The sequence below is a fragment of the Stomoxys calcitrans genome, chromosome 3 (genome assembly GCF_963082655.1).
Source record: "Stomoxys calcitrans chromosome 3, idStoCalc2.1, whole genome shotgun sequence".
NCBI lineage: Eukaryota > Metazoa > Arthropoda > Insecta > Diptera > Muscidae > Stomoxys > Stomoxys calcitrans.
This window is the reverse complement of record NC_081554.1, coordinates 122,352,667-122,378,188: the sequence shown is the minus strand read 5'-3', so window position 1 is coordinate 122,378,188 and position 25,522 is coordinate 122,352,667. Positions and strand designations below refer to the sequence as shown.

The following is a 25,522-nucleotide window of genomic DNA, read 5'->3' as shown; positions in this document are numbered from 1 at the left end:
CCATGGATCATGAGAGAGGCCAAATTAATTCAACAACAAAGGGACCGACAACGTCAACAGGATCGAAAGGTAAGGCCAGCCCACCCGTCATAAAAATATATAATTCCAATTCGAAGGTATTGATAAGTAATGTTAAGGAGAGATTAGGACATAATCTTTTTTCACTGCATATTGTTAATAAGAACTTGATAAATCTTAAATTGAATACGAATGGGGACCATGAGGTGATTAGGAAGTTTTTGGAGGAAAGGGGGGTCTCTCATTTCACCTTTACGCCGAGGGAGTTAAAACCGGTTTCGGTTATTATAAAGGGGTTGTCGGACACGTTTGACAAGGAGGATTTAGAGGGGTATATTAATGAGAATATGCCGGAGCTGGGTCTGAGGAATGTGGTCAAGCTGAGGGGTGACCGATGGGTAGTCCAATTGGACAAGAGTGCTGATATAAAGGCTTTTCGGAGGCTTAGGTATCTGTTGAACTGCAGGGTTAGGGTTGAGACCCACAAGAGGAAGGGTCTGGTTCAGTGCCATAATTGCCAGAGGTTCGGGCATGTGTCCACTAATTGTAGAATGCCGTACAGATGCGTCAAGTGCGGCCAGTCGCATGGGGCCGGGAAATGCGAGGTCCCGAATAGAGAGCAGAATTGTCAGGAGACTTTGGAGAAGGACCCTGTGACCGGGGAGATAGTGAGGAGAATAGGTCGGCAGGTTCACTGTGTTAATTGCGGGGTGGATGGCCACGTGGCCAGTTCAAAGGAGTGTCCAAAGAGGATAAGTCTCCTTAGGGAGATGGAGGAGAGGAAGTCGTTTGCGAGGGCGAATAATGTGAATAGAGCGGTGGGGCCCCGGAGAGAGGCGGTGGCGCCTAGTTTTGTGCAGCAGGGTAGGACCTTCGCTGGCGCTGTAGGGATGGCTGAGTCGGCCGGTTTACGGACTAGGGTGGATGCGGTACCGGTGTCTAGGGAAGCGTCTGGGCAGGTGGGAGCCGCGATGGGCTGGTTTGATGGGGAGCTGAAGAGGCTCATAGGAAAGGACTTTGTCACGTGCATGAGGAAGGTGAATGGGTTTGTCGACACATACAGGCGATATACGAATGATGATGAGAGATTGCAGGGCGTTTTCGGTCTGCTTCTTAGCCTGAGACTCTATGACTAGTTTGAAGTGTATTTTCTTGAATGTGAATTCCTTAGTGTCTCGCCAGAAGAGACACTACTTGGAGCTGTTTGTGAGGGAGCACAGACCTGATGTACTACTGATAGCCGAGACGAAGTTATCAGCTAGGCACACATATGGTCTGCAGGGCTATACGGTCTTTAGGCAGGATCGGAGAGGGGGCAGCGCCGGTGGTGGTACGGCGATATGCTTGACGGACAGGTTGAGTGGGGAGAGGCTTGCGTCGGATTTCGGAAACGTCGAGGCTACAGTAGTCAGGATCAAAGGGACCGGGGGCAGGAGCGTCGTTGCCATGTCGTTGTACTTACGGCCGACTGAGGCGCTGGGAGTGGGAAGCCTCGATGCGGTCGAGGCAGTCATTGGGACTGATGAGGCGGTCATAGGCGCAGATCTTAATGCCAAGCATGGCTCATGGGGTGGGGTCCAGATGAACACAAGGGGGAGGGCGCTCTACGAGTGGCTGCTGTCGTGCCCGTCTTTGCTGGTTAGACCTACGGTTGGGCCGACAAGGTGTGCGATGGGGACAGGGTCGTATATAGACATGATTCTGACTACTGTGGGTATTCGACCTACAGAGGGTGCCATGAGGAGGGGTGGACTGAGGATCGTGGATTTTGAATCCGATCATAAGGCGGTGGTGTTAGAGGCCACAACTATTGGGTTGCGGGCTGGAGAGAGGGTGGAGGTCTATGATTTCAATAGGATGGATGTCAGGGCCTTCAATCGGAAACTGGCCGAGAGGCTTGGATCGGAATTGCTCCCTAGGGATCGCAATGTGTTGCCGGCTGAGATAGATGAGGCAGTTGGAAAGCTTTCATCTGCTATTAATCAGACCATGGTAGAGACCATTAGGAAGGTTACGCCAAAGAGAGATGGGTTGCCGGAACTGCCGCCCGACATTTTGGATTTGATCCGCCAAAAGAAGACGCTCAGGAGGAGAGTACATAGGACTCTTGACCCGCAGGGCTACACCACTGCGAAGGCTATTATCAAGAGGATGAATAAACTGATTGGCGAGCGGATAGCAAGGTTTGAAGAGGAGTATTACCTTCGAAGGCTGCAGGCCATCTCCGCAGACAAGGACATGTACAGAAAGGTGAAGGGGCTGAGTGGTGCCCTAAGGAGAAGGGGAATCGATGACTTGGTGGACTCGGGTGGCAGGAGAGCTGTGGCCGATCGAGAAAAGGCCGAGATACTAGCTAGTGAATTTGCGAGAATACAGGGGACTGCTGTAGCCGGATACGCCCCTGATGACGATGAAGAGCCCTTGGCACCTATGGTGGATTTTGGCACAGACTATTTTGCAGATGGGACAGTGATCCCGGGATCGACCGCAGTACCGTTACGGCTGGTCAAAGTGGAGGAAATAAGAGCCTATCTCAAGAGGCTAAATAACAAAAAGAGTTGTGGAGAAGACGGAATCCCGAATTTTGTTCTGAAGAGGGCTGGCAGAGGGGCATGGTCTGCCCTGACCCTAATATTCAACCACTCATTGAATGTTGGATATTTCCCTAAGGAGTGGAAGGTGTCCAAGGTTGTCGCAGTACCTAAACCGGGCAAGGATCCCACTGACCCAGGTGGATATAGGCCAATCTCGCTTCTATCGAACGTGGGGAAGCTGTTTGAGATAGTGATTCTGGAGAGGCTGAACGAACATCTCGATACGGAGGCTGTTCTTGGCGATTGCCAATTTGGTTTTAGAAGGCAGACCTCGACGGTACATGCACTGATGACCCTGACGGACAGGGTGACAAGAAGGTTGAACGACCGCTGTGCTACCATAGCCGTCAGCTTGGATTTCCAGAAGGCCTTCGATACCGTGTGGCAGATGGGTATTGTAGAGAAGATGAGGACATTCGGTTTCGATCGGTATGTTGTTGCCTTGGTGGGGGAGTACCTCAGAGGCAGATCATTTGCTGTGGCCTTAGGGACCGTTAGGTCTGATACGAGGGCCGTGATGGCGGGGGTACCACAGGGCTCGGTGCTGGGCCCTGTACTGTACAACATATACTTAGCAGATATTCCTCTCCCACAGGGAGGGGAACTTCTGCTAATATATGCGGACGACATAATGGTGGCGTCCACTCATGCCAGCGCGAGGATAGCTGAGAGGAATTTGACCAGGTACCTGGAGACCCTCAGGATTTATTTCGACAGATGGAGACTCTCGCTCAACGTGGAGAAGTGCAGAACGATTATGTTCAAGGGCATCAAGAAGCGGATATTCAAGAACGCTAGGGGATATATACCTAGGGTGACCATCGGAGGGGAGGTGATTGCTAATGCAAGGGTCCTGAAGTACCTGGGCATTGTATTTCAAGAGGACATGACCTATACGCGTCATGTGGACCATGTCATGGCGAAGGGTAGGATGGCTTTCCAGGCATTGTACAGTGCCCTCGCGGGAAGGGGAGGCCTGAGCCGGAGGGTTAAACTGGCCATATATAGACAGATTGTGCGTCCGTCGATGTCATACGGATTCCCGATATGGTTCTCCATATCATCTCATCAGATGGAGAGGATTCGGATGTTGGAGAGAAGGATCCTTAGATATTGTCTGGATCTCAGATGCAGGATGGATGAGGAAGGGCACTGGATCAGGCCTAGCTGTAGGAGGATATATGAATTGAGCGCTTTGGGCCGGATCGATGTATTTATGACACGGACTGCCCTTGATCAACTCTCGAAATGCTCCAGCCATCCAAATGAGATGGTAAGGGGCTGCGCTGTCTCTGATGAGACTTTTGACCGATACATTCGACAAGGGGCATACTTACCCCCGGCCTCCTTGTTAAACATGTCCGAGAATGGGAAACTTTACGATGAGAATGGTCGGCTGCTGTTTTATCATAGACGGTTCCGAACATACGGTTTTGACGATCTTGTTTATCGTACTTCGCAATGAGAGATCCCCTATGGGGGAAATAGAATTTGGAGAGAATAATTTTATGACCTTTTTGTAAATACCTTAATAATTTTGCTTTCAAGAATGGATTGTTAATTTAAGTTTATGAACCTGTGAATATTATGTAAATACCTTTTTGAATTTTTGTTTTATTATGATTTCCTTTTTAGTTTTTGTTATGTAAATACGTTTTATTAGTTTTAAGTAGGAAATATAAAAAAAACATTTGAGAGTTAGATCCTAGAGTTTTTCTTTACCTTTTTACTAGGGCAAATATGATAAGAGACTCCACGGGCTTTTAAAGTGGAACTAGAATGAAATAAGGATAATGGGTTTGGCTGGCCTACCAAAAACATTAGTATATAATTAGAATGTAAGAACTTTATAGAAATATATATATATATATGCTAAAGAAAATAAGACATAAGATCGTAGCTTATAAGGCAAAAATTGTTAAATGAAAAATATGGTAAATAAATAAATAAATAAAATAAATAAATCATGGTAAGTATTAGTTCTTGTGCATAACTTGTGAAGTGAATTTAATTTAAAAAGTGAAAAAATGACTGGTCGTGGTAAAGGTGGCAAAGGCTTGGGAAAAGGTGGCGCTAAACGTCATCGTAAAGTGTTGCGTGATAACATCCAAGGTATCACCAAGCCTGCAATCAGACGTTTGGCTCGTCGTGGCGGTGTAAAGCGTATCTCTGGATTGATTTACGAAGAAACCCGTGGTGTCCTGAAGGTGTTTTTGGAAAACGTTATTCGTGATGCTGTCACCTACACTGAACACGCTAAGCGTAAAACCGTCACCGCTATGGATGTCGTCTACGCTTTGAAGAGACAAGGCCGCACTTTGTACGGTTTCGGCGGTTAAACATTATCTTGACGCTATTTTGGAGAAAATTTTAAGAACTTTAAAACTAAAACAATCGGTCCTTTTCAGGACCACAAAACATATTTAAAAAGAGATATATCTTGTTATAAATTTTTACTAAAAAAAAATACATAAAATTTATTTGAAAATAAATATTACCATTTTTCAATTTGCCGTCGGCCAAAATGTAGCTTCTATAATATACATACATACATGACGAAACTAAAACCGACGCCATTAGAACAATACGATGAAACGATGGTATACAACACTAAAAAGCATACATACACACAGATACCAAAATGCACGCATATACTACCATTAAATGTTTCCTTTGCTTGGAGCTGCTAACTTTGTCACAAATGTACGAAGAGGGACGATCGTAGATACTTCGTTTCGATGTTTTGTTATTACATATGCCAATTTTTTTCAGCATCAGAAAATGAACAATGATTACCATGTGATATTCAAATGTAAAATAAATAGTTTTTACAGTACCCTAATGGTAACATTGATCCTATTAAATGCCGATAATCTTGAGTAGGGTCGATAAAACTAAATTCTTATTATGTTAATGTATGCAAATAGGCGAAATGTTGATGCATGATAATTGATAACTGATAATTATGACATGTATATTAAAAGACCTGCAATAGTCGATAAGATGTAAACATATTTGAAAATGTTTACCTATAAACAATAGATGGCAGATTTTTTTGTATTTACGCCTAAAACAGGATTGTTTAAGGAAATTTCGAATAACGAAATTGCTAGCAAATTACCAAATCCACTGAAAAAAAAAATCGACCAAAAAATATTTTTTAAATTTAACTACAATTAAAATTTTATTTATTATTTAAAACTATTTTTTAAGTAAATTTTCTTGATAAAATAAGGTTTGATATAGTTTTTTCTCTTTTAAAAAAATTTTTGTCGTCCTGAAAAGGACGGATTGTTGTTGATTTATACGATGGCCTGTATTTACATTTTTTCTTTGATGCTCGTAGATAATTTAAGCCTTCTTTTCGGTCTTCTTGGGCAAGAGAACAGCTTGGATGTTTGGCAATACACCACCTTGAGCAATGGTGACACCGGACAGCAATTTGTTCAATTCTTCGTCATTACGGATAGCCAATTGCAAGTGACGGGGGATAATTCTTGTCTTCTTGTTGTCACGAGCAGCGTTGCCAGCCAATTCAAGAACTTCAGCGGCCAAATACTCCATGACAGCAGCCAAGTAAACTGGAGCTCCGGCACCAACACGTTCAGCATAGTTGCCTTTGCGCAACAAACGATGGATACGACCGACGGGGAATTGAAGACCAGCACGGTTGGAACGGGACTTTGCCTTTCCCTTAACTTTGCCACCTTTACCACGACCAGACATTTTTAGTTATTTTTTTTTTTAATTCACTTCACTTAGCACTGAAACACAAATGATATTAGTTCGCAGCATGAACTGCAGTATTTATACTTTCGGATCCAACGTGTAGCTAATTTTAGAGGGTTGTTTTCGTAAACATAGCGACTGTTTTCGTCTACCTGAATATCTTGTGCATGAAATGGTTTAAATATTCCGAGTAAGCCATCAAACACACAAAATCGTGAACAGTGTTAAAAGTGTTTGTGTGACTTAAAAAAAAAACCAAGTGAAAATGCCTCCAAAAGCCAGTGGTAAAGCAGCAAAGAAGGCCGGCAAAGCCCAAAAGAACATCACTAAGGGTGACAAGACCAAGAGACGCACCAAGCGTAAGGAGAGTTATGCTATCTACATTTACAAAGTGTTGAAGCAAGTCCATCCCGATACTGGTATCTCCTCAAAGGCCATGAGCATCATGAACAGTTTCGTCAACGATATCTTTGAACGTATCGCCGCCGAAGCCTCCCGTTTGGCTCACTACAACAAGCGTTCCACCATCACCAGTCGGGAAATCCAAACTGCCGTCCGTCTATTATTGCCCGGTGAGTTGGCTAAGCACGCTGTCAGTGAAGGTACCAAAGCCGTTACTAAGTACACCAGCTCCAAGTAAATGGCATACTTATTTCGTCGTACAATATTTTCCCTACAACATCAAAGGCCCTTTTCAGGGCCACAAAATAAATTAAAAAAGAGACTTAATTCGTTATTCAACTAAAATTAATTTATATTTACAAATTTAAAGAAAAAATATATCTACCACTCACCCTCACATTGCCCTTATTACTTTTTTAAAATAAAATATGTATACTACCCATACTCTAATATTGCCCTCCTTGCTTAGCACCATCTACATCTACAGTAATATGATCAACACATATTGCTCTTATGCTCAAACACTCGGTATGCAACGTTGTATTGATGTTCGAGTATATGTGAGCGTGTGTGTTGATACTAAATTTTTTAGGGATGTATACTAGTATGTTAGCGTGAAATGGTGTAGAGATGTATATGTGGACTTATGCGTTTGTACGCGAGATCTATGGGTAGGTATGCTCGTAAAGAATGAAATAGGTATGCTAAGTGCGATTTTTGAAGGGAATATTGTACGCCACTCTCTTATTGGTTAGGTATGCTAAATGAGATTTTCTTTAACATTAAGTGATTTTCATAATTCTTAGTAATTGCTTTGGTTTATGACCCTAAGTGAAACAGTTAATCCAGTTGCGGAAAAAATCCCATTTAACATGTGATTACTTAAATTTCCTTAAAGGGTAATGTATTCCCATATTAGGTAACAATGGTATTAAAAGATTTCAACAGATGTTTTACAGCTACGAAAAGGGCTGTGATTAGCTTTTCCCTTAAAATTAACATAGTATTTATTAGGTAATTAAAAAATTGTTTGAGTTAAATTTGGTCTCTTTTTAAAAATTTTTTTGTAGCCCTGAAAAGGGCTGTTAGATATACTGCTTTCGAATATCGAAAATAATCATTTTGACATGATAAGTAATTTTGCATGGAAAAATTACTTCTTAGCGGCGGTCTTCTTGGCAGCTGGCTTCTTTGCTGCGGCAGCCTTTTTGGGCTTGGCAGCGGTGGTTTTTGCCTTGGGTGCCTTTGGTTTAGTGGCTGATGCTTTGGCGGCTGTTTTTGCGGGTTTAGCTTTAACTGTACCTGTCTTTTTGGCAGTTTTAGCCTTGGCCTTTTCGGTCTTCTTCTTCTCGGCGGTCTTTTTAGCAGCGGAAGGCTTCTTTGCAGCGGCTTTCTTTTCACCGGCTGCCTTTTTGGGTGCTGCTGCCTTCTTTTTCTTATCACCGGCTGGGACCTTCTTCTTCTTTTCAGCGCTCTTTGCTTTAGGTTCCTTCGAGGCAGATGGGGACAATTTGAATGAACCGGAGGCACCCTTACCTTTAGTTTGGATCAATTTTCCACTAGCAACAGCGCTCTTCAAGTACTTCTTGATGAATGGGGCCAATTTTACAGCATCAACTTTGTATGTGCTGGCCAAGTATTTCTTGATGGCAGGCAATGAGGAACCACCACGTTCTTTCAATGTTTTGATGGCAGCATCGACCATTTGTTGGGTTGGTGGATGGCTTGGGGCAGCAGAGGGTTTCTTTGCCTTGGCAGCGGCTTTCTTAGGTGCCTTTTTCTCAACAGCGGCGACTGGAGATGCGGTGGCTTCAACAACGGCGGCGTCAGACATGATTTCACTTATATTTTTCTTTTTAAACACACTTTAACACTTTGTAAATATACACTCACTACTGGTGTACGCTGATTGGTTGAAAATATGGTTTCAACCTTTAGACTAGTGATGGCTGGGTACATCGAAATTATGAGAAGTACATAGTAGTCAACTACGAAATTTTGCGAAACGTTGTGTGGAAGCGAATAAAAATTTTTACAAAAGTTTTCACAGAATTATTCATTTTACGATGAGATAGTAACAATTTCTTTTTATTTTTTATACAATTCTTCTAGTAGAGATATCCAGCTAATCATTAAAGAAAATCCGAGTTAATTATCTTTAAGCGTTACCGAGTTATAAGGGTTTGAGTTGAAAGTTTATAAAAATGTTATGATAAAATTGTAACTAAATTATAAAAATTTTCCAATTTTTATTGAAAATTGGTTTTTATAAAAATTTAGTATGGAATCTTGATATGTTTTCTTGAAAGAAGTGTAAAAAAAAGTGAAAATTTGGATGATTTTCATAGTGAAATAATCGATTTTATTATGTAGTCTATGACAGTTGAATTCACCATATTGGCGTATTTTCCATGAATAAAAGTTTTTCTGCAAATTAATTTGAAAGCTCTAATGTAAAAATGTTTTAGGAAAATTTTATCATAAAATATTATAGAAATGATAGATTTCTATTAAAATGTTACATAATTTGTAAAAAGTGTACGTTTGTTACGAAAAGTCTAAAATATTACGATGCTATGTTATACCAACGTCGTTGGCTATGCAAAATGTGCGGTGAGCTCTATTGCATTTATTATAAAATATTTTTTTCTATATAAAGTGGACTTGAAACTAAATAAAAAATTTAAAAATGTAAATTCTAAACAATGTATTGTTGCAATCACAAATTTAAAAAAATATATAATTTTTTTTTGGAAATTAAACACAAATTCAAAAATGCCCTTGTCTAAGCAAGCAAATGTAGAACAGTTGCATACCGAACGAAATCTATTTCCCTTTAATAATTTAAAATATTAAAATACTATTTTATTCTTTTTAAAACAGTTTTTAGAATAGCAAAAAATATCATTTGTTTAAAAATAATAAAAAATACAGAAAAAATTTATATTCAATGTATCTAAATTATCTATTTAAGGTTAAAATTCTCTCGAATGTATTGGCCTGCCTGTTTTTATCTTCATTCATTCTTGTTATGTAGCTACTACGAAAAATCAAATTTTGCAAAAAGAATAACAGCAAATATACTGTTGCTAATAGAAAATAAAAATTTTCAGTTTAACATAAAAAGTAAATTAAATAATTTTTTTTTAAAAAAAAGTTTTTGATTTCGCTCCATGTTTTGAAACCCAATATTACCAAAAGTAAAACGCATAGAAAAGAAAAAAATTTTTTTAATATAAATAGTGTATTTTTCCATCCCCAAAAAAAGACTATATTTATTTATTTTAATAAAAATAAAAAGGTGTAAGTTTTGAATAAATTTTTTTCTCTTTTTTATAAAAATATTGTGGTCCTGAAAAGGACCGATTGTTTTTGTAAAAAAAAGTTGGCTTTTAAAATGTCAATAATTTAAGCACGTTCTCCACGAATACGTCTGGCCAATTGGATATCCTTGGGCATGATGGTGACACGCTTGGCATGGATGGCACACAAGTTGGTATCTTCGAAGAGACCGACCAAGTAGGCTTCGCTAGCTTCTTGCAAGGCCATGACAGCAGAGCTCTGGAAACGCAAGTCAGTCTTGAAATCTTGGGCAATTTCACGAACCAAACGTTGGAAAGGCAATTTGCGGATCAACAACTCAGTACTCTTCTGGTAGCGACGGATTTCACGCAAAGCAACGGTACCAGGGCGGAAACGATGTGGCTTCTTAACACCACCGGTGGCTGGTGCGCTCTTACGAGCAGCTTTGGTAGCCAATTGCTTACGAGGGGCTTTGCCACCAGTAGATTTACGGGCAGTTTGCTTAGTACGAGCCATTTTTCACTAGAGGTTTTTAGTTCACTTCACGATATGCACACAAACACTGTTAACACTGTAATAGTTGCCTTACGTATACTTGTCTCTTTATTTTTCCATATAATTCATTATTACAATGTATGTAAATCACACTTAAATCTATTGTCTATATATATTTATATATATCCCTTATCCTCTAAGCACTTATGTCTATCTAGAGATGTATTATTCTATTTACTAGTATACTTTGGCAAAGGCCAGTCCGTTCAGTTTTTAATAAATATTTAGCAATAAGCCCTACTCATCATCTTCATATGCCTCGGAAAAATGGAATAAAAAAAACCGAGATCTCCAACTCATCTTTCTCCCTTCTACCTACATACTACTTAAAACTAATATATGTCTACTATTTACAAATAACGCCAAACAAAACAGAAAAAACAAAACAAACAATCCATCGCATGTAAACAAACAGAAAATATAAACTATTTACAAAATCATGAATGAAACAAAATAATAAAAATAATAAATAATAAAAATAATAAAGAAAATATGCTTTCCCCGCTATCTCACTGTGCAGTGTTGTACACCATGTTATCAAGGCCATATTCGCCGTATCTTCGGTGATAAAAGAGTAATCTATCCTCCCGGTCAAATGCTAGACCCTTTTCAATCAATCCCAGCATACACATAGGCGTGAGATGACCTCTATTATCAAGGATATTCTGCAGCTCTCCCGCTGCCAACTCGCAATTTCTGACCAAGTCATTCACATGGCCCTGGCATTTCGACAGGTGGCCAACTGCAGAACCGAACATGAATACGTCAATGCGCGGCAATCCTCCCTCCCGGTAGATCTCCCTACATGAAGGTCTCTTATAGGAGCCGGTGATGTCCAGCCTTCCTTTAATCTCGAGGCAGTAAGCCAGCATCTTCCTCTCGAGGACTCTGATTCGCTCCATCTGATGGGAACTGATGGTATACCATGCCGGGAATCCGTACGTCATCGTGGGTCTTATCACCTGTCTATATAAGGCAGTCTTCACCTTTCTGCTCAGCCCTCCTCTCTTCGACAACAGACCTCTGAAGTTGGCCAAGGCAGCCCATCCCTTTCTAAGTACGTAGTCCACATGTTTTATGAAGGACATGTCCTCCTGAAACATGATACCCAAGTACTTAATCGTGCTGGTACTGCCTATGGTCTCTCCATTGATTGTTATCCTTGGAACATATGAACGGGCATTCCTATATACACTGCCCCTTTTCCCTTTGAAAATGATCGCCTGGCATTTTGGAACATTCAGTCGCAGCCTCCATTGCGTGAAATATTCTCCCAGTCTCTCCAGGTATCTCGTAAGATTCTTCTCGGCTGTCTTCGCCCTGGCATTTGTTGCAGCCACGATTATATCATCGGCATATATTATTACTGTCTCATCGCTCTCCGGCCTTGGCAAGTCTGCCAGATATAGGTTATATAAGACAGGGCCGAGCACCGAACCCTGTGGCACTCCTGCCTTAACGTCTCTGTCAGCAGATCTGGTTTCTCCAATTTCAACAGTGAAGCTTCTACTCCTCAGGTAGTCGCGTGTCAGCCTGGATAGACATGGATTAAATCCATGGGTACCTTCCATCTTCTGCAGTATTCCTTCTTGCCACACAGTGTCGAAGGCCTTCTCAAAATCCAGGCTGACAGCTACTGTGGCCCTCTTCCTGTTGAGTCCTCTGCTTATCTTGTCCACCAGAGACATGAGTGCATGACCGGTGGATAAACCTCTCCTAAATCCAAACTGCGCATGAGACAGTATTTCTTTATCCTCCATATGCTCGTTTATTCTCTCCAGAACGAATATCTCAAACATCTTACCCAGATTGGAAAGTAAGGATATTGGTCGATATCCTTCGGGACGAGTGGGATCTTTCCCCGGTTTCAATATCGGTATCACCCTGGACCTCTTCCATTTCTCTGGGAAATAACCCAGATTTAGACAGTGATTAAATAGCGTTGCAAGGTGTCTCCATGACCTTTCGCCAGCCCTTCTCAGGACATAGTTGGGAATCTCATCTTCTCCCGAGCTCTTCTTATTATTCAGGCGTCTAAGTACCGCTCCTATGTCCCCTGGTTTCACCAGTCTCATCGGCAAAGGGCTGGCCCCAGGTAGCATATTTCCGTTCGCAAGGTGGGAATCTCCAAATGTCGTCATTGGGCGGTAAATCTCCTCTCTTGTAACGCCATCATCGTCTCGTAATCCTGAATTTCCTTGTATCCTTGAAAATGTTTCCGCAAGTGTCTCGGCTTTCTCCATGTCAGCTAAAATCGTCCTTCCAGTATCGTCAACCAGTTGCCCGATCTCCTTCCTCCTTCGGGAGCCAGTGAAAGCATGTATTTTCCGATACATATTGTTGTCTGGTTTTATCCCGTTCAGTTGTCTTACAAAGAGGTCATCCTCGAATAATTTTATTCTCTCTCTTATTATAGTGTCTAAATTTCTGACCACTGCCCTTATGGTCATTGCCTCCTGTACATCTACCAGTCTATGCATCCTTCTCCTCAAGGTCTTCTTCTGCGAAATAAGATTCAAGATGTCACCGGGTAACTCTCGCATTAAACCATTCCTGGGCTTAAACTTCCGGATACTTTCCTCCATTGCAGATTTGAAGGCCACTGTTACACCCTCCACAGCGGCATCTATCTCCTCCGTGTTTACGTTGCGATCATCCGGCAACGCACATGTCGCCAGTTCAGCAGCAAGCCTGGCATTGAATGCCTGCGTTCTAATTGTGGTATAGTCATACATCTCTGTAGGTGTCCTCGTGGCCAGCGTCTCCATCTCAGCATCGAGCTGAACAGCCATATGATCTGACTCGAAATCCAGCGTCCGAAGGCCGCCTTCGCTCCTTTCGATCTCTGTCCTCACTATCCCGACTGTCGTCAAGAAGAAATCTATATATGAGCGGGATTGCGCGGCAATTCTTGTCGGTCCCGCCGTTCTTCTCAGTACTAGTATGGTTTCGCGCTCCAACCACCTCGCCAATGTCCTGCCACTGCCATTATCAGTATGATCTCCCCATTGCACATGTCTGGCATTCAGGTCTGCCCCTATGATCGCCTCGTCTGCACCTATAAGACCCTTCAAGGCCTCCAATTCTGCCATCCTCAGTGTATCCAGTGGTCTCAGGTATAGAGACGCTATAATAAATCCTCTTCCATTGACTGTACTCACCCTGACTACAGTATTTTCTATCCTGCCTAGGTCCGCCGATATCCTCTCACCTCTTATTCCCTCCCTCATAAAAATTGCGGTGCCACCACCGCCTCCGCCTGTCCTATTTCCTATAAAGGATCTATATCCTTTAAAACATATCCTATTCCTACTACTCAATTTATGTTCCGCCACCAGCAACACATCGGGCTTATGACGATCTAAAAACATCTGCATATAGTGTCTCTTACATCTGGACACCAGCGAGTTCGCATTAATAAAGATGCACTTATAGGTCATTATCTGTCCATCACTAGAGTCGCCATAAGCCCTACCATGGCGCGTGTCCTCTCTTCATCGGTCTTCAATCTCCTGTAGTCAGCAAGATAACCGCCAACCTTGTTAAATATAGTGAGGAAGTCCCCGCCTAGAAGTCTCTCACATTCTCCATCGAAGAACCTCATGGTGTGTGTCACGGTTCCTGTAATATCCGTAGCAGTCGCTGGGGATGCACCACCTTCCGTCGACCTGTTCCTTACTGCGCCCGCATAGGAAACAGTACTATTATTCTTCGGCATAGCCTTTGTCGCACCCACTGATGAGGCGGTATTTCGCGACAATGGGATCTCAACAGTCGTAGGTGCCACACCAGCATGTGGCGCCATATTAACAACGACCTTTCGATTTCCGGTTCTTCCTTCCAATATCCTCCGTCTCACCGGGCACTGCTTCGAACTTGCCACGTGGCCCTCGTTCCCACAGTTCACACACCTTACTGGGTGCTCCACTGTCTTCACAACTTGTCCTGTCTTAGGATCTGTCTTCAGCACCTCTTTCTCCTGTTCCTTATTGGGAACTGCACATTTTCCTGGGCCATGGTCGCCTCCGCATTTAACGCAGCGGTATGGCATACTGCAATTGGTAGATGCATGCCCGAATCTCTGGCAATTTCTGCATTGTGTTATGCCCTTCTTCCTGTACCTACCTATCGAGACCCTACAGTTAAGGAGGTATCGTAGTTTCCTAAATGCGCCGATGTCAGACTCCCTATCCAGCTGCACTATCCACCTGTCATTAAATGCCTTAATAATGTTGACTACCTTCAGATTCAGTCTTCTCTCCTCAATGAACTCCTTGAGGTCATCCACGTCATACGTGTCTGAGAGTCCTCTCACTACAAGCGAATATGGCCTTAAAATCTTAGGCGTAAACGTAAAAAATGAGATCTTCTCCCTCTCAAGGTATTGTTTGACCATGGTATGGTCTTGAACCGTCCCTACCATCAAACCTATCATGTTCCTATTTACAATATTAAGTGTGAATATGCTGTGACCTAACAGCCCTGTAATCTCTTTCGTGAGGTTCTTAATATTAACATTGTATATTTTTATCATAGGTGGACTGGCCTTACCTTTATCCTCGTTACTCTTCGTATTCATATTATGATCCTTCGTGGACTTCTTTGCTGTCTGTTTCGGAATTGCTCCAGTACTTCTTCTAGACGGCACCTTGATGAAACCAGCTTCACCATCCATTTGCTGTTCGGCATTCACAGCTTCTTCATTGTCCCGCTGCACGGCAGTAGCAGCTTCTTCCTCCATCGGAGTTACTTGGCTATTCTCCGGTATATCAGTGCTACGGCTTCCCACTGACACATCACCATTAATTAAATTAGAATCAACATTCCAGTCATCCTTCTTAGTAGTATTGGGCTGATATGAATCTGCTGTTGCCCACTCTCTCGGCAGTTGTAGATTAACACGGACTTCCTTGCCCGCTAGGTCTTTCATGAGGCTGTTTAACTTAGCTTCCAGATCATCTACTCGCTTTTCCGCGTGCAATCTTTTTGCATCTGCTTCCACAAACTTCTCCGTGGTCATCTTGAGATTCGTATTAAGAACCTCGATTTGCTTATTTTGTTCTCTTATTTTTGCTTCATATCTTATGTTATTATAATGATAATCCTTTTCAGTGGATTTTCTCTTCTCAGATTTGCGTGCTATTTCGTTGCCAGCAATAATATTTGAGGCATTAGCCACTACTTCGCTTAACTTCTCCATCTTCGTGTTTTGACCGCCTCCTATGCGATTTTCAAAATCGAAAGGGACGTCATCTGATGGTTTTTGTAAAAATTCCAGCACTGATGCCTACTCTTGCTTCTCAAGTTTTAAAGGCACCAAAATGCAAATTATTGTCCTTTGCGCAGCACTGGTGCCTACTATTTCTTCTCACTTAAGGCACTTAAGAAATTTCAATTTCGTTTCAGTTTGAGATTAAAATTTGTTCGAACTATCTTCGAGATTAAAATTTGTTGTCACTTCCACTTTCAGTTATCCGCTCGTGATGTTTACGCTTCGAGCTCCAAACACTGAATCTAGTTGCCTTACGGAGCGATTCCCGATATTTATAGAAAAAATTTGGCGGGCTACAGTTTCCAATAAGGGTGTGTGCTGCGTATATGCTTCAACATTTGTATCTGTACACACGAAGTGTATACGAACAACCCCGAAGATAGATCGAAGCGTATGTGTATGTAGTAAATTCAGAGCGGATTTTGTATAAATATGAGGTATCGCAGCATGGTAAGTATTATTGGCTGAGCAGCCGTGGTGACAACACCAAGTGAAGTGCAGTGAACAGTAAATAATTAAACAAGTGAAGTGAGATAAAGCAATTGCTTTAAGATAGAGGAGAAGGTGGAAACGATTAAAGTGTCGGCCGAGAATTTCTCTTATGAGATAAATATTCCGGCCAATTTATCGAATGTGACACTGGAAGGCAGTGCCAATAACATGTCTGGCAACCACAATGATGACATTGGCGGTCGACGACCCAATGAGAACGACTGTCGGCGACAGCAAAATACTGATTTTAACGGCCACCCCATGGATTTGGCTAAATCGTCAATTGAATCTGACAAGGAAGATTCAAAAATGCGGAAGCGGAAGAAGGGCCATGGTTCTGATGGCGATTCCAGCTATAACGCCATGAAATTGCAACTTGCCGTTGAGAGGCTTGAGACAGCGAATAGAAATCTTGAAGCGCGGAATCAGGACTTGATTGCTAGAATGGAAGCACAGTGTGCTCTTGTGGAGACGCTGCGCTGTAAAATTGAACAGCTTGAAGGCACACGATCTGGTTTCGTTGCTGCTGCTAACATCACTACTGAGGCTACTGTACACCAATCGCAGTCAGCAAGAAACAACAATGATATTACTACCACCACTACATCTGGTAGTACATTTACGACAAACTGGCTTGCTGCCAGCACCACCACTAAAGCTGCCATGCACCAATTGCAGCCAACAGCAACCAACTATGACAGCACTACCATAGCTACATCTGGTAGTAAGGCTATAACCGAATGGTCCACCGAGGTAGCCGAAAACCTCGGTGCAGCGTTGATGGAAGAGGATGATGTCGCACCGCCGGCGACTGTAGACATGTCAAAAGGGGCTATTCGCAAGACCACACAGAAGCAGCCACAAACGACCCAAGCTAATAATGGAAAGTCATCAACAACTATGACAACAACAACCTTGAATCACCAGAGGACCACTACCAGGAACAGAGGCGCTGACTCGAACACGGATGCGGGAAGGACCGTTGGATCAGGTAAGGTCAGCCCACCTATAGTGAAGGTTTATGGGGTAAATGTTAAGACATTCATGTCAGGTCTTAAGGGGCTTTTAGGACATGATCTCTTTAATATTGATATAATGAATAGGAACATGATTGTTCTTAAATTAGTGAGACTGGAAGATCACGCTAGGGTCAAGCAATATTTGATAGGAGAGGGTACGTCCTTCTACACCTTCACACCGAGGAATATGAGGCCATATACGATAATGCTTTCTGGTTTGTCTAGCACCTATGACGTAGAGGATTTAAAGGCCTTCCTGGACGCGACTGGCATCAAGATCTGCGATATGGTCATAAAGAAACTCATGTACGACAGATGGATCGTACAATTAGGCCAGGATTCCGATGTGAAGGCTTTCCGTAGGCAAAGATACATACTGGGCTGCAGAATAGACATGGTGAAGAACAAAGCAGGAGGGGTTACCCAATGCCATAACTGCCAGAGGTTCGGGCACGTTGCGGCCAATTGCAGCATGGAGCACAGATGCGTGCGATGCGCATCTCCACACGGACCAGGAGAGTGCAGTGTGCCATCGGCCGAGGCCGGGGGAGAAGGGACCTTATCCAAGGATCCGGCTACAGGGGAGATTGTCAGGGCGGCTGTTGCCCCTCTATATTGCGCTAATTGTAAGGCTAGCGGACACATGGCCAGCGACAAGAATTGCCCGAAGCGCCTGGAAGTACTCCAGCGCATGCAAGAGAGGAAAGTGACCATGGCGCCTCCAAAGAGGGCCCAGGTGCTGGCTCCGGCGCCACCACCACCAAGGATGACCGCGGGCTCTTATGCCAACGTTGCCAGGCATGTGAATTCTCCAACGATCACCCCAGTTGGAATGAGGAATGAGACGGCGCAGAGGGCGGCTCAGGCAATGGGCTTCTTCAATGCGGAGTGTAGACGGCTGTTCGGACAGGACTTCCATGTATACATGGCCAAGATTGCTGGGTTCGCTGAGACCTTCAGGGGACTGAACTCTGATGCTGAGAAAAGGCAGGCGCTGTTCGGCCTTGGTTTGAGCATGGCTCCTGATGGGAATTAAATGCATTTTTGTGACTCGGAGGGACGTACCCTTTTCTACCACAGGAGATTCCGCCAATATGGCATGGATGATATGGTATACGCCACGGCACAGTGGGTGCCGTGGTCTGATTGTAAATAGTGTAGATAGTTGTGGAGATGTATATAGCTTTATGATTTTGTTCATTTTATTTTATTTTATTTTGCTTTTATTGCGATGGACGCATTTCTTTCTTTTATTCGTTTTGGTTTTATTAGATTTAGTTAGTGATAGTTTAGCTTAGGTTTTTATATAGTAGGTTTTACATTCCCTGTTTTTCCATTTTTTCGGGGAGGATTTAATGTATCCGTGCATTCGGGAATAGATACTTATGGTAAATCGGCTGGGCTGGCCTTGCTAGAATTTATTTGGAATTATTATAGACTCAGAGAAATGTAGAATAAGCATGTTGAGTATTATATGTATATAGGACTACAATGGAAATGTAAAATAATTTTAAGTGAATTGGAAAATAAATATGAATCCATGAATCCATGGTAAGTATTAGTTCTTGTGCATAACTTGTGAAGTGAATTTAATTTAAAAAGTGAAAAAATGACTGGTCGTGGTAAAGGTGGCAAAGGCTTGGGAAAAGGTGGCGCTAAACGTCATCGTAAAGTGTTGCGTGATAACATCCAAGGTATCACCAAGCCTGCAATCAGACGTTTGGCTCGTCGTGGCGGTGTAAAGCGTATCTCTGGATTGATTTACGAAGAAACCCGTGGTGTCCTGAAGGTGTTTTTGGAAAACGTTATTCGTGATGCTGTCACCTACACTGAACACGCTAAGCGTAAAACCGTCACCGCTATGGATGTCGTCTACGCTTTGAAGAGACAAGGCCGCACTTTGTACGGTTTCGGCGGTTAAACATTATCTTGACGCTATTTTGGAGAAAATTTTAAGAACTTTAAAACTAAAACAATCGGTCCTTTTCAGGACCACAAAACATATTTAAAAAGAGATATATCTTGTTATAAATTTTTACTAAAAAAAAATACATAAAATTTATTTGAAAATAAATATTACCATTTTTCAATTTGCCGTCGGCCAAAATGTAGCTTCTATAATATACATACATACATGACGAAACTAAAACCGACGCCATTAGAACAATACGATGAAACGATGGTATACAACACTAAAAAGCATACATACACACAGATACCAAAATGCACGCATATACTACCATTAAATGTTTCCTTTGCTTGGAGCTGCTAACTTTGTCACAAATGTACGAAGAGGGACGATCGTAGATACTTCGTTTCGATGTTTTGTTATTACATATGCCAATTTTTTTCAGCATCAGAAAATGAACAATGATTACCATGTGATATTCAAATGTAAAATAAATAGTTTTTACAGTACCCTAATGGTAACATTGATCCTATTAAATGCCGATAATCTTGAGTAGGGTCGATAAAACTAAATTCTTATTATGTTAATGTATGCAAATAGGCGAAATGTTGATGCATGATAATTGATAACTGATAATTATGACATGTATATTAAAAGACCTGCAATAGTCGATAAGATGTAAACATATTTGAAAATGTTTACCTATAAACAATAGATGGCAGATTTTTTTGTATTTACGCCTAAAACAGGATTGTTTAAGGAAATTTCGAATAACGAAATTGCTAGCAAATTACCAAATCCACTGAAAAAAAAAATCGACCAAAAAATATTTTTTAAATTTAACTACAATTAAAATTTTATTTATTATTTAAAACTATTTTTTAAGTAAATTTTCTTGATAAAATAAGGTTTGATATAGTTTTTTCTCTTTTAAAAAAATTTTTGTCGTCCTGAAAAGGACGGATTGTTGTTGATTTATACGATGGCCTGTATTTACATTTTTTCTTTGATGCTCGTAGATAATTTAAGCCTTCTTTTCGGTCTTCTTGGGCAAGAGAACAGCTTGGATGTTTGGCAATACACCACCTTGAGCAATGGTGACACCGGACAGCAATTTGTTCAATTCTTCGTCATTACGGATAGCCAATTGCAAGTGACGGGGGATAATTCTTGTCTTCTTGTTGTCACGAGCAGCGTTGCCAGCCAATTCAAGAACTTCAGCGGCCAAATACTCCATGACAGCAGCCAAGTAAACTGGAGCTCCGGCACCAACACGTTCAGCATAGTTGCCTTTGCGCAACAAACGATGGATACGACCGACGGGGAATTGAAGACCAGCACGGTTGGAACGGGACTTTGCCTTTCCCTTAACTTTGCCACCTTTACCACGACCAGACATTTTTAGTTATTTTTTTTTTTAATTCACTTCACTTAGCACTGAAACACAAATGATATTAGTTCGCAGCATGAACTGCAGTATTTATACTTTCGGATCCAACGTGTAGCTAATTTTAGAGGGTTGTTTTCGTAAACATAGCGACTGTTTTCGTCTACCTGAATATCTTGTGCATGAAATGGTTTAAATATTCCGAGTAAGCCATCAAACACACAAAATCGTGAACAGTGTTAAAAGTGTTTGTGTGACTTAAAAAAAAAACCAAGTGAAAATGCCTCCAAAAGCCAGTGGTAAAGCAGCAAAGAAGGCCGGCAAAGCCCAAAAGAACATCACTAAGGGTGACAAGACCAAGAGACGCACCAAGCGTAAGGAGAGTTATGCTATCTACATTTACAAAGTGTTGAAGCAAGTCCATCCCGATACTGGTATCTCCTCAAAGGCCATGAGCATCATGAACAGTTTCGTCAACGATATCTTTGAACGTATCGCCGCCGAAGCCTCCCGTTTGGCTCACTACAACAAGCGTTCCACCATCACCAGTCGGGAAATCCAAACTGCCGTCCGTCTATTATTGCCCGGTGAGTTGGCTAAGCACGCTGTCAGTGAAGGTACCAAAGCCGTTACTAAGTACACCAGCTCCAAGTAAATGGCATACTTATTTCGTCGTACAATATTTTCCCTACAACATCAAAGGCCCTTTTCAGGGCCACAAAATAAATTAAAAAAGAGACTTAATTCGTTATTCAACTAAAATTAATTTATATTTACAAATTTAAAGAAAAAATATATCTACCACTCACCCTCACATTGCCCTTATTACTTTTTTAAAATAAAATATGTATACTACCCATACTCTAATATTGCCCTCCTTGCTTAGCACCATCTACATCTACAGTAATATGATCAACACATATTGCTCTTATGCTCAAACACTCGGTATGCAACGTTGTATTGATGTTCGAGTATATGTGAGCGTGTGTGTTGATACTAAATTTTTTAGGGATGTATACTAGTATGTTAGCGTGAAATGGTGTAGAGATGTATATGTGGACTTATGCGTTTGTACGCGAGATCTATGGGTAGGTATGCTCGTAAAGAATGAAATAGGTATGCTAAGTGCGATTTTTGAAGGGAATATTGTACGCCACTCTCTTATTGGTTAGGTATGCTAAATGAGATTTTCTTTAACATTAAGTGATTTTCATAATTCTTAGTAATTGCTTTGGTTTATGACCCTAAGTGAAACAGTTAATCCAGTTGCGGAAAAAATCCCATTTAACATGTGATTACTTAAATTTCCTTAAAGGGTAATGTATTCCCATATTAGGTAACAATGGTATTAAAAGATTTCAACAGATGTTTTACAGCTACGAAAAGGGCTGTGATTAGCTTTTCCCTTAAAATTAACATAGTATTTATTAGGTAATTAAAAAATTGTTTGAGTTAAATTTGGTCTCTTTTTAAAAATTTTTTTGTAGCCCTGAAAAGGGCTGTTAGATATACTGCTTTCGAATATCGAAAATAATCATTTTGACATGATAAGTAATTTTGCATGGAAAAATTACTTCTTAGCGGCGGTCTTCTTGGCAGCTGGCTTCTTTGCTGCGGCAGCCTTTTTGGGCTTGGCAGCGGTGGTTTTTGCCTTGGGTGCCTTTGGTTTAGTGGCTGATGCTTTGGCGGCTGTTTTTGCGGGTTTAGCTTTAACTGTACCTGTCTTTTTGGCAGTTTTAGCCTTGGCCTTTTCGGTCTTCTTCTTCTCGGCGGTCTTTTTAGCAGCGGAAGGCTTCTTTGCAGCGGCTTTCTTTTCACCGGCTGCCTTTTTGGGTGCTGCTGCCTTCTTTTTCTTATCACCGGCTGGGACCTTCTTCTTCTTTTCAGCGCTCTTTGCTTTAGGTTCCTTCGAGGCAGATGGGGACAATTTGAATGAACCGGAGGCACCCTTACCTTTAGTTTGGATCAATTTTCCACTAGCAACAGCGCTCTTCAAGTACTTCTTGATGAATGGGGCCAATTTTACAGCATCAACTTTGTATGTGCTGGCCAAGTATTTCTTGATGGCAGGCAATGAGGAACCACCACGTTCTTTCAATGTTTTGATGGCAGCATCGACCATTTGTTGGGTTGGTGGATGGCTTGGGGCAGCAGAGGGTTTCTTTGCCTTGGCAGCGGCTTTCTTAGGTGCCTTTTTCTCAACAGCGGCGACTGGAGATGCGGTGGCTTCAACAACGGCGGCGTCAGACATGATTTCACTTATATTTTTCTTTTTAAACACACTTTAACACTTTGTAAATATACACTCACTACTGGTGTACGCTGATTGGTTGAAAATATGGTTTCAACCTTTAGACTAGTGATGGCTGGGTACATCGAAATTATGAGAAGTACATAGTAGTCAACTACGAAATTTTGCGAAACGTTGTGTGGAAGCGAATAAAAATTTTTACAAAAGTTTTCACAGAATTATTCATTTTACGATGAGATAGTAACAATTTCTTTTTATTTTTTATACAATTCTTCTAGTAGAGATATCCAGCTAATCATTAAAGAAAATCCGAGTTAATTATCTTTAAGCGTTACCGAGTTATAAGGGTTTGAGTTGAAAGTTTATAAAAATGTTATGATAAAATTGTAACTAAATTATAAAAATTTTCCAATTTTTATTGAAAATTGGTTTTTATAAAAATTTAGTATGGAATCTTGATATGTTTTCTTGAAAGAAGTGTAAAAAAAAGTGAAAATTTGGATGATTTTCATAGTGAAATAATCGATTTTATTATGTAGTCTATGACAGTTGAATTCACCATATTGGCGTATTTTCCATGAATAAAAGTTTTTCTGCAAATTAATTTGAAAGCTCTAATGTAAAAATGTTTTAGGAAAATTTTATCATAAAATATTATAGAAATGATAGATTTCTATTAAAATGTTACATAATTTGTAAAAAGTGTACGTTTGTTACGAAAAGTCTAAAATATTACGATGCTATGTTATACCAACGTCGTTGGCTATGCAAAATGTGCGGTGAGCTCTATTGCATTTATTATAAAATATTTTTTTCTATATAAAGTGGACTTGAAACTAAATAAAAAATTTAAAAATGTAAATTCTAAACAATGTATTGTTGCAATCACAAATTTAAAAAAATATATAATTTTTTTTTGGAAATTAAACACAAATTCAAAAATGCCCTTGTCTAAGCAAGCAAATGTAGAACAGTTGCATACCGAACGAAATCTATTTCCCTTTAATAATTTAAAATATTAAAATACTATTTTATTCTTTTTAAAACAGTTTTTAGAATAGCAAAAAATATCATTTGTTTAAAAATAATAAAAAATACAGAAAAAATTTATATTCAATGTATCTAAATTATCTATTTAAGGTTAAAATTCTCTCGAATGTATTGGCCTGCCTGTTTTTATCTTCATTCATTCTTGTTATGTAGCTACTACGAAAAATCAAATTTTGCAAAAAGAATAACAGCAAATATACTGTTGCTAATAGAAAATAAAAATTTTCAGTTTAACATAAAAAGTAAATTAAATAATTTTTTTTTAAAAAAAAGTTTTTGATTTCGCTCCATGTTTTGAAACCCAATATTACCAAAAGTAAAACGCATAGAAAAGAAAAAAATTTTTTTAATATAAATAGTGTATTTTTCCATCCCCAAAAAAAGACTATATTTATTTATTTTAATAAAAATAAAAAGGTGTAAGTTTTGAATAAATTTTTTTCTCTTTTTTATAAAAATATTGTGGTCCTGAAAAGGACCGATTGTTTTTGTAAAAAAAAGTTGGCTTTTAAAATGTCAATAATTTAAGCACGTTCTCCACGAATACGTCTGGCCAATTGGATATCCTTGGGCATGATGGTGACACGCTTGGCATGGATGGCACACAAGTTGGTATCTTCGAAGAGACCGACCAAGTAGGCTTCGCTAGCTTCTTGCAAGGCCATGACAGCAGAGCTCTGGAAACGCAAGTCAGTCTTGAAATCTTGGGCAATTTCACGAACCAAACGTTGGAAAGGCAATTTGCGGATCAACAACTCAGTACTCTTCTGGTAGCGACGGATTTCACGCAAAGCAACGGTACCAGGGCGGAAACGATGTGGCTTCTTAACACCACCGGTGGCTGGTGCGCTCTTACGAGCAGCTTTGGTAGCCAATTGCTTACGAGGGGCTTTGCCACCAGTAGATTTACGGGCAGTTTGCTTAGTACGAGCCATTTTTCACTAGAGGTTTTTAGTTCACTTCACGATATGCACACAAACACTGTTAACACTGTAATAGTTGCCTTACGCATTTTTATTTATTTATTTATTTACCATATTTTTCATTTAACAATTTTTGCCTTATAAGCTACGATCTTATGTCTTATTTTCTTTAGCATATATATATATATATTTCTATAAAGTTCTTACATTCTAATTATATACTAATGTTTTTGGTAGGCCAGCCAAACCCATTATCCTTATTTCATTCTAGTTCCACTTTAAAAGCCCGTGGAGTCTCTTATCATATTTGCCCTAGTAAAAAGGTAAAGAAAAACTCTAGGATCTAACTCTCAAATGTTTTTTTTTTTTTTTTAAATTTCCTACTTAAAACTAATAAAACGTATTTACATAACAAAAACTAAAAAGGAAATCATAATAAAACAAAAATTCAAAAAGGTATTTACATAATATTTACAGGTTCATAAACTTAAATTAACAATCCATTCTTGAAAGCAAAATTATTAAGGTATTTACAAAAAGGTCATAAAATTATTCTCTCCAAATTCTATTTCCCCCATAGGGGATCTCTCATTGCGAAGTACGATAAACAAGATCGTC

At 40.5% G+C, this 25,522-nt stretch overlaps 7 protein-coding genes across 7 annotated transcripts; 1 reads left to right on the top strand and 6 right to left on the bottom strand.

Annotated features, from left to right (window-relative positions):
- Positions 1-5,944: 5,944 nt before the first annotated feature.
- LOC131996419 (histone H2A) lies at positions 5,945-6,350 on the bottom strand. The gene has a single exon (XM_059366089.1). It carries the CDS (start codon positions 6,336-6,338, stop codon positions 5,964-5,966), a length of 375 nt encoding a protein of 124 aa, XP_059222072.1. The 5' UTR covers positions 6,339-6,350; the 3' UTR covers positions 5,945-5,963.
- A 1,546-nt stretch (positions 6,351-7,896) lies between these two features.
- On the bottom strand, positions 7,897-8,577 carry LOC131996416 (histone H1-like). The gene has a single exon (XM_059366086.1). The coding sequence runs from the start codon at positions 8,575-8,577 to the stop codon at positions 7,897-7,899; it is 681 nt and encodes a 226-aa protein (XP_059222069.1).
- Positions 8,578-10,151: 1,574 nt separating this feature from the next.
- Positions 10,152-10,568, bottom strand: LOC131996420 (histone H3). Its single transcript, XM_059366090.1, has one exon. The coding sequence runs from the start codon at positions 10,560-10,562 to the stop codon at positions 10,152-10,154; it is 411 nt and encodes a 136-aa protein (XP_059222073.1). The 5' UTR covers positions 10,563-10,568.
- Positions 10,569-20,298: 9,730 nt separating this feature from the next.
- Positions 20,299-20,704, bottom strand: LOC131996418 (histone H2A). Its single transcript, XM_059366088.1, has one exon. The coding sequence runs from the start codon at positions 20,690-20,692 to the stop codon at positions 20,318-20,320; it is 375 nt and encodes a 124-aa protein (XP_059222071.1). The 5' UTR covers positions 20,693-20,704; the 3' UTR covers positions 20,299-20,317.
- A 256-nt stretch (positions 20,705-20,960) lies between these two features.
- Positions 20,961-21,335, top strand: LOC131996417 (histone H2B.1/H2B.2). The gene has a single exon (XM_059366087.1). The coding sequence runs from the start codon at positions 20,961-20,963 to the stop codon at positions 21,333-21,335; it is 375 nt and encodes a 124-aa protein (XP_059222070.1).
- Positions 21,336-22,250: 915 nt separating this feature from the next.
- LOC131996440 (histone H1-like) lies at positions 22,251-22,931 on the bottom strand. Its single transcript, XM_059366148.1, has one exon. The coding sequence runs from the start codon at positions 22,929-22,931 to the stop codon at positions 22,251-22,253; it is 681 nt and encodes a 226-aa protein (XP_059222131.1).
- Positions 22,932-24,505: 1,574 nt separating this feature from the next.
- Positions 24,506-24,922, bottom strand: LOC131995947 (histone H3). Its single transcript, XM_059365273.1, has one exon. The coding sequence runs from the start codon at positions 24,914-24,916 to the stop codon at positions 24,506-24,508; it is 411 nt and encodes a 136-aa protein (XP_059221256.1). The 5' UTR covers positions 24,917-24,922.
- Positions 24,923-25,522: the final 600 nt, after the last annotated feature.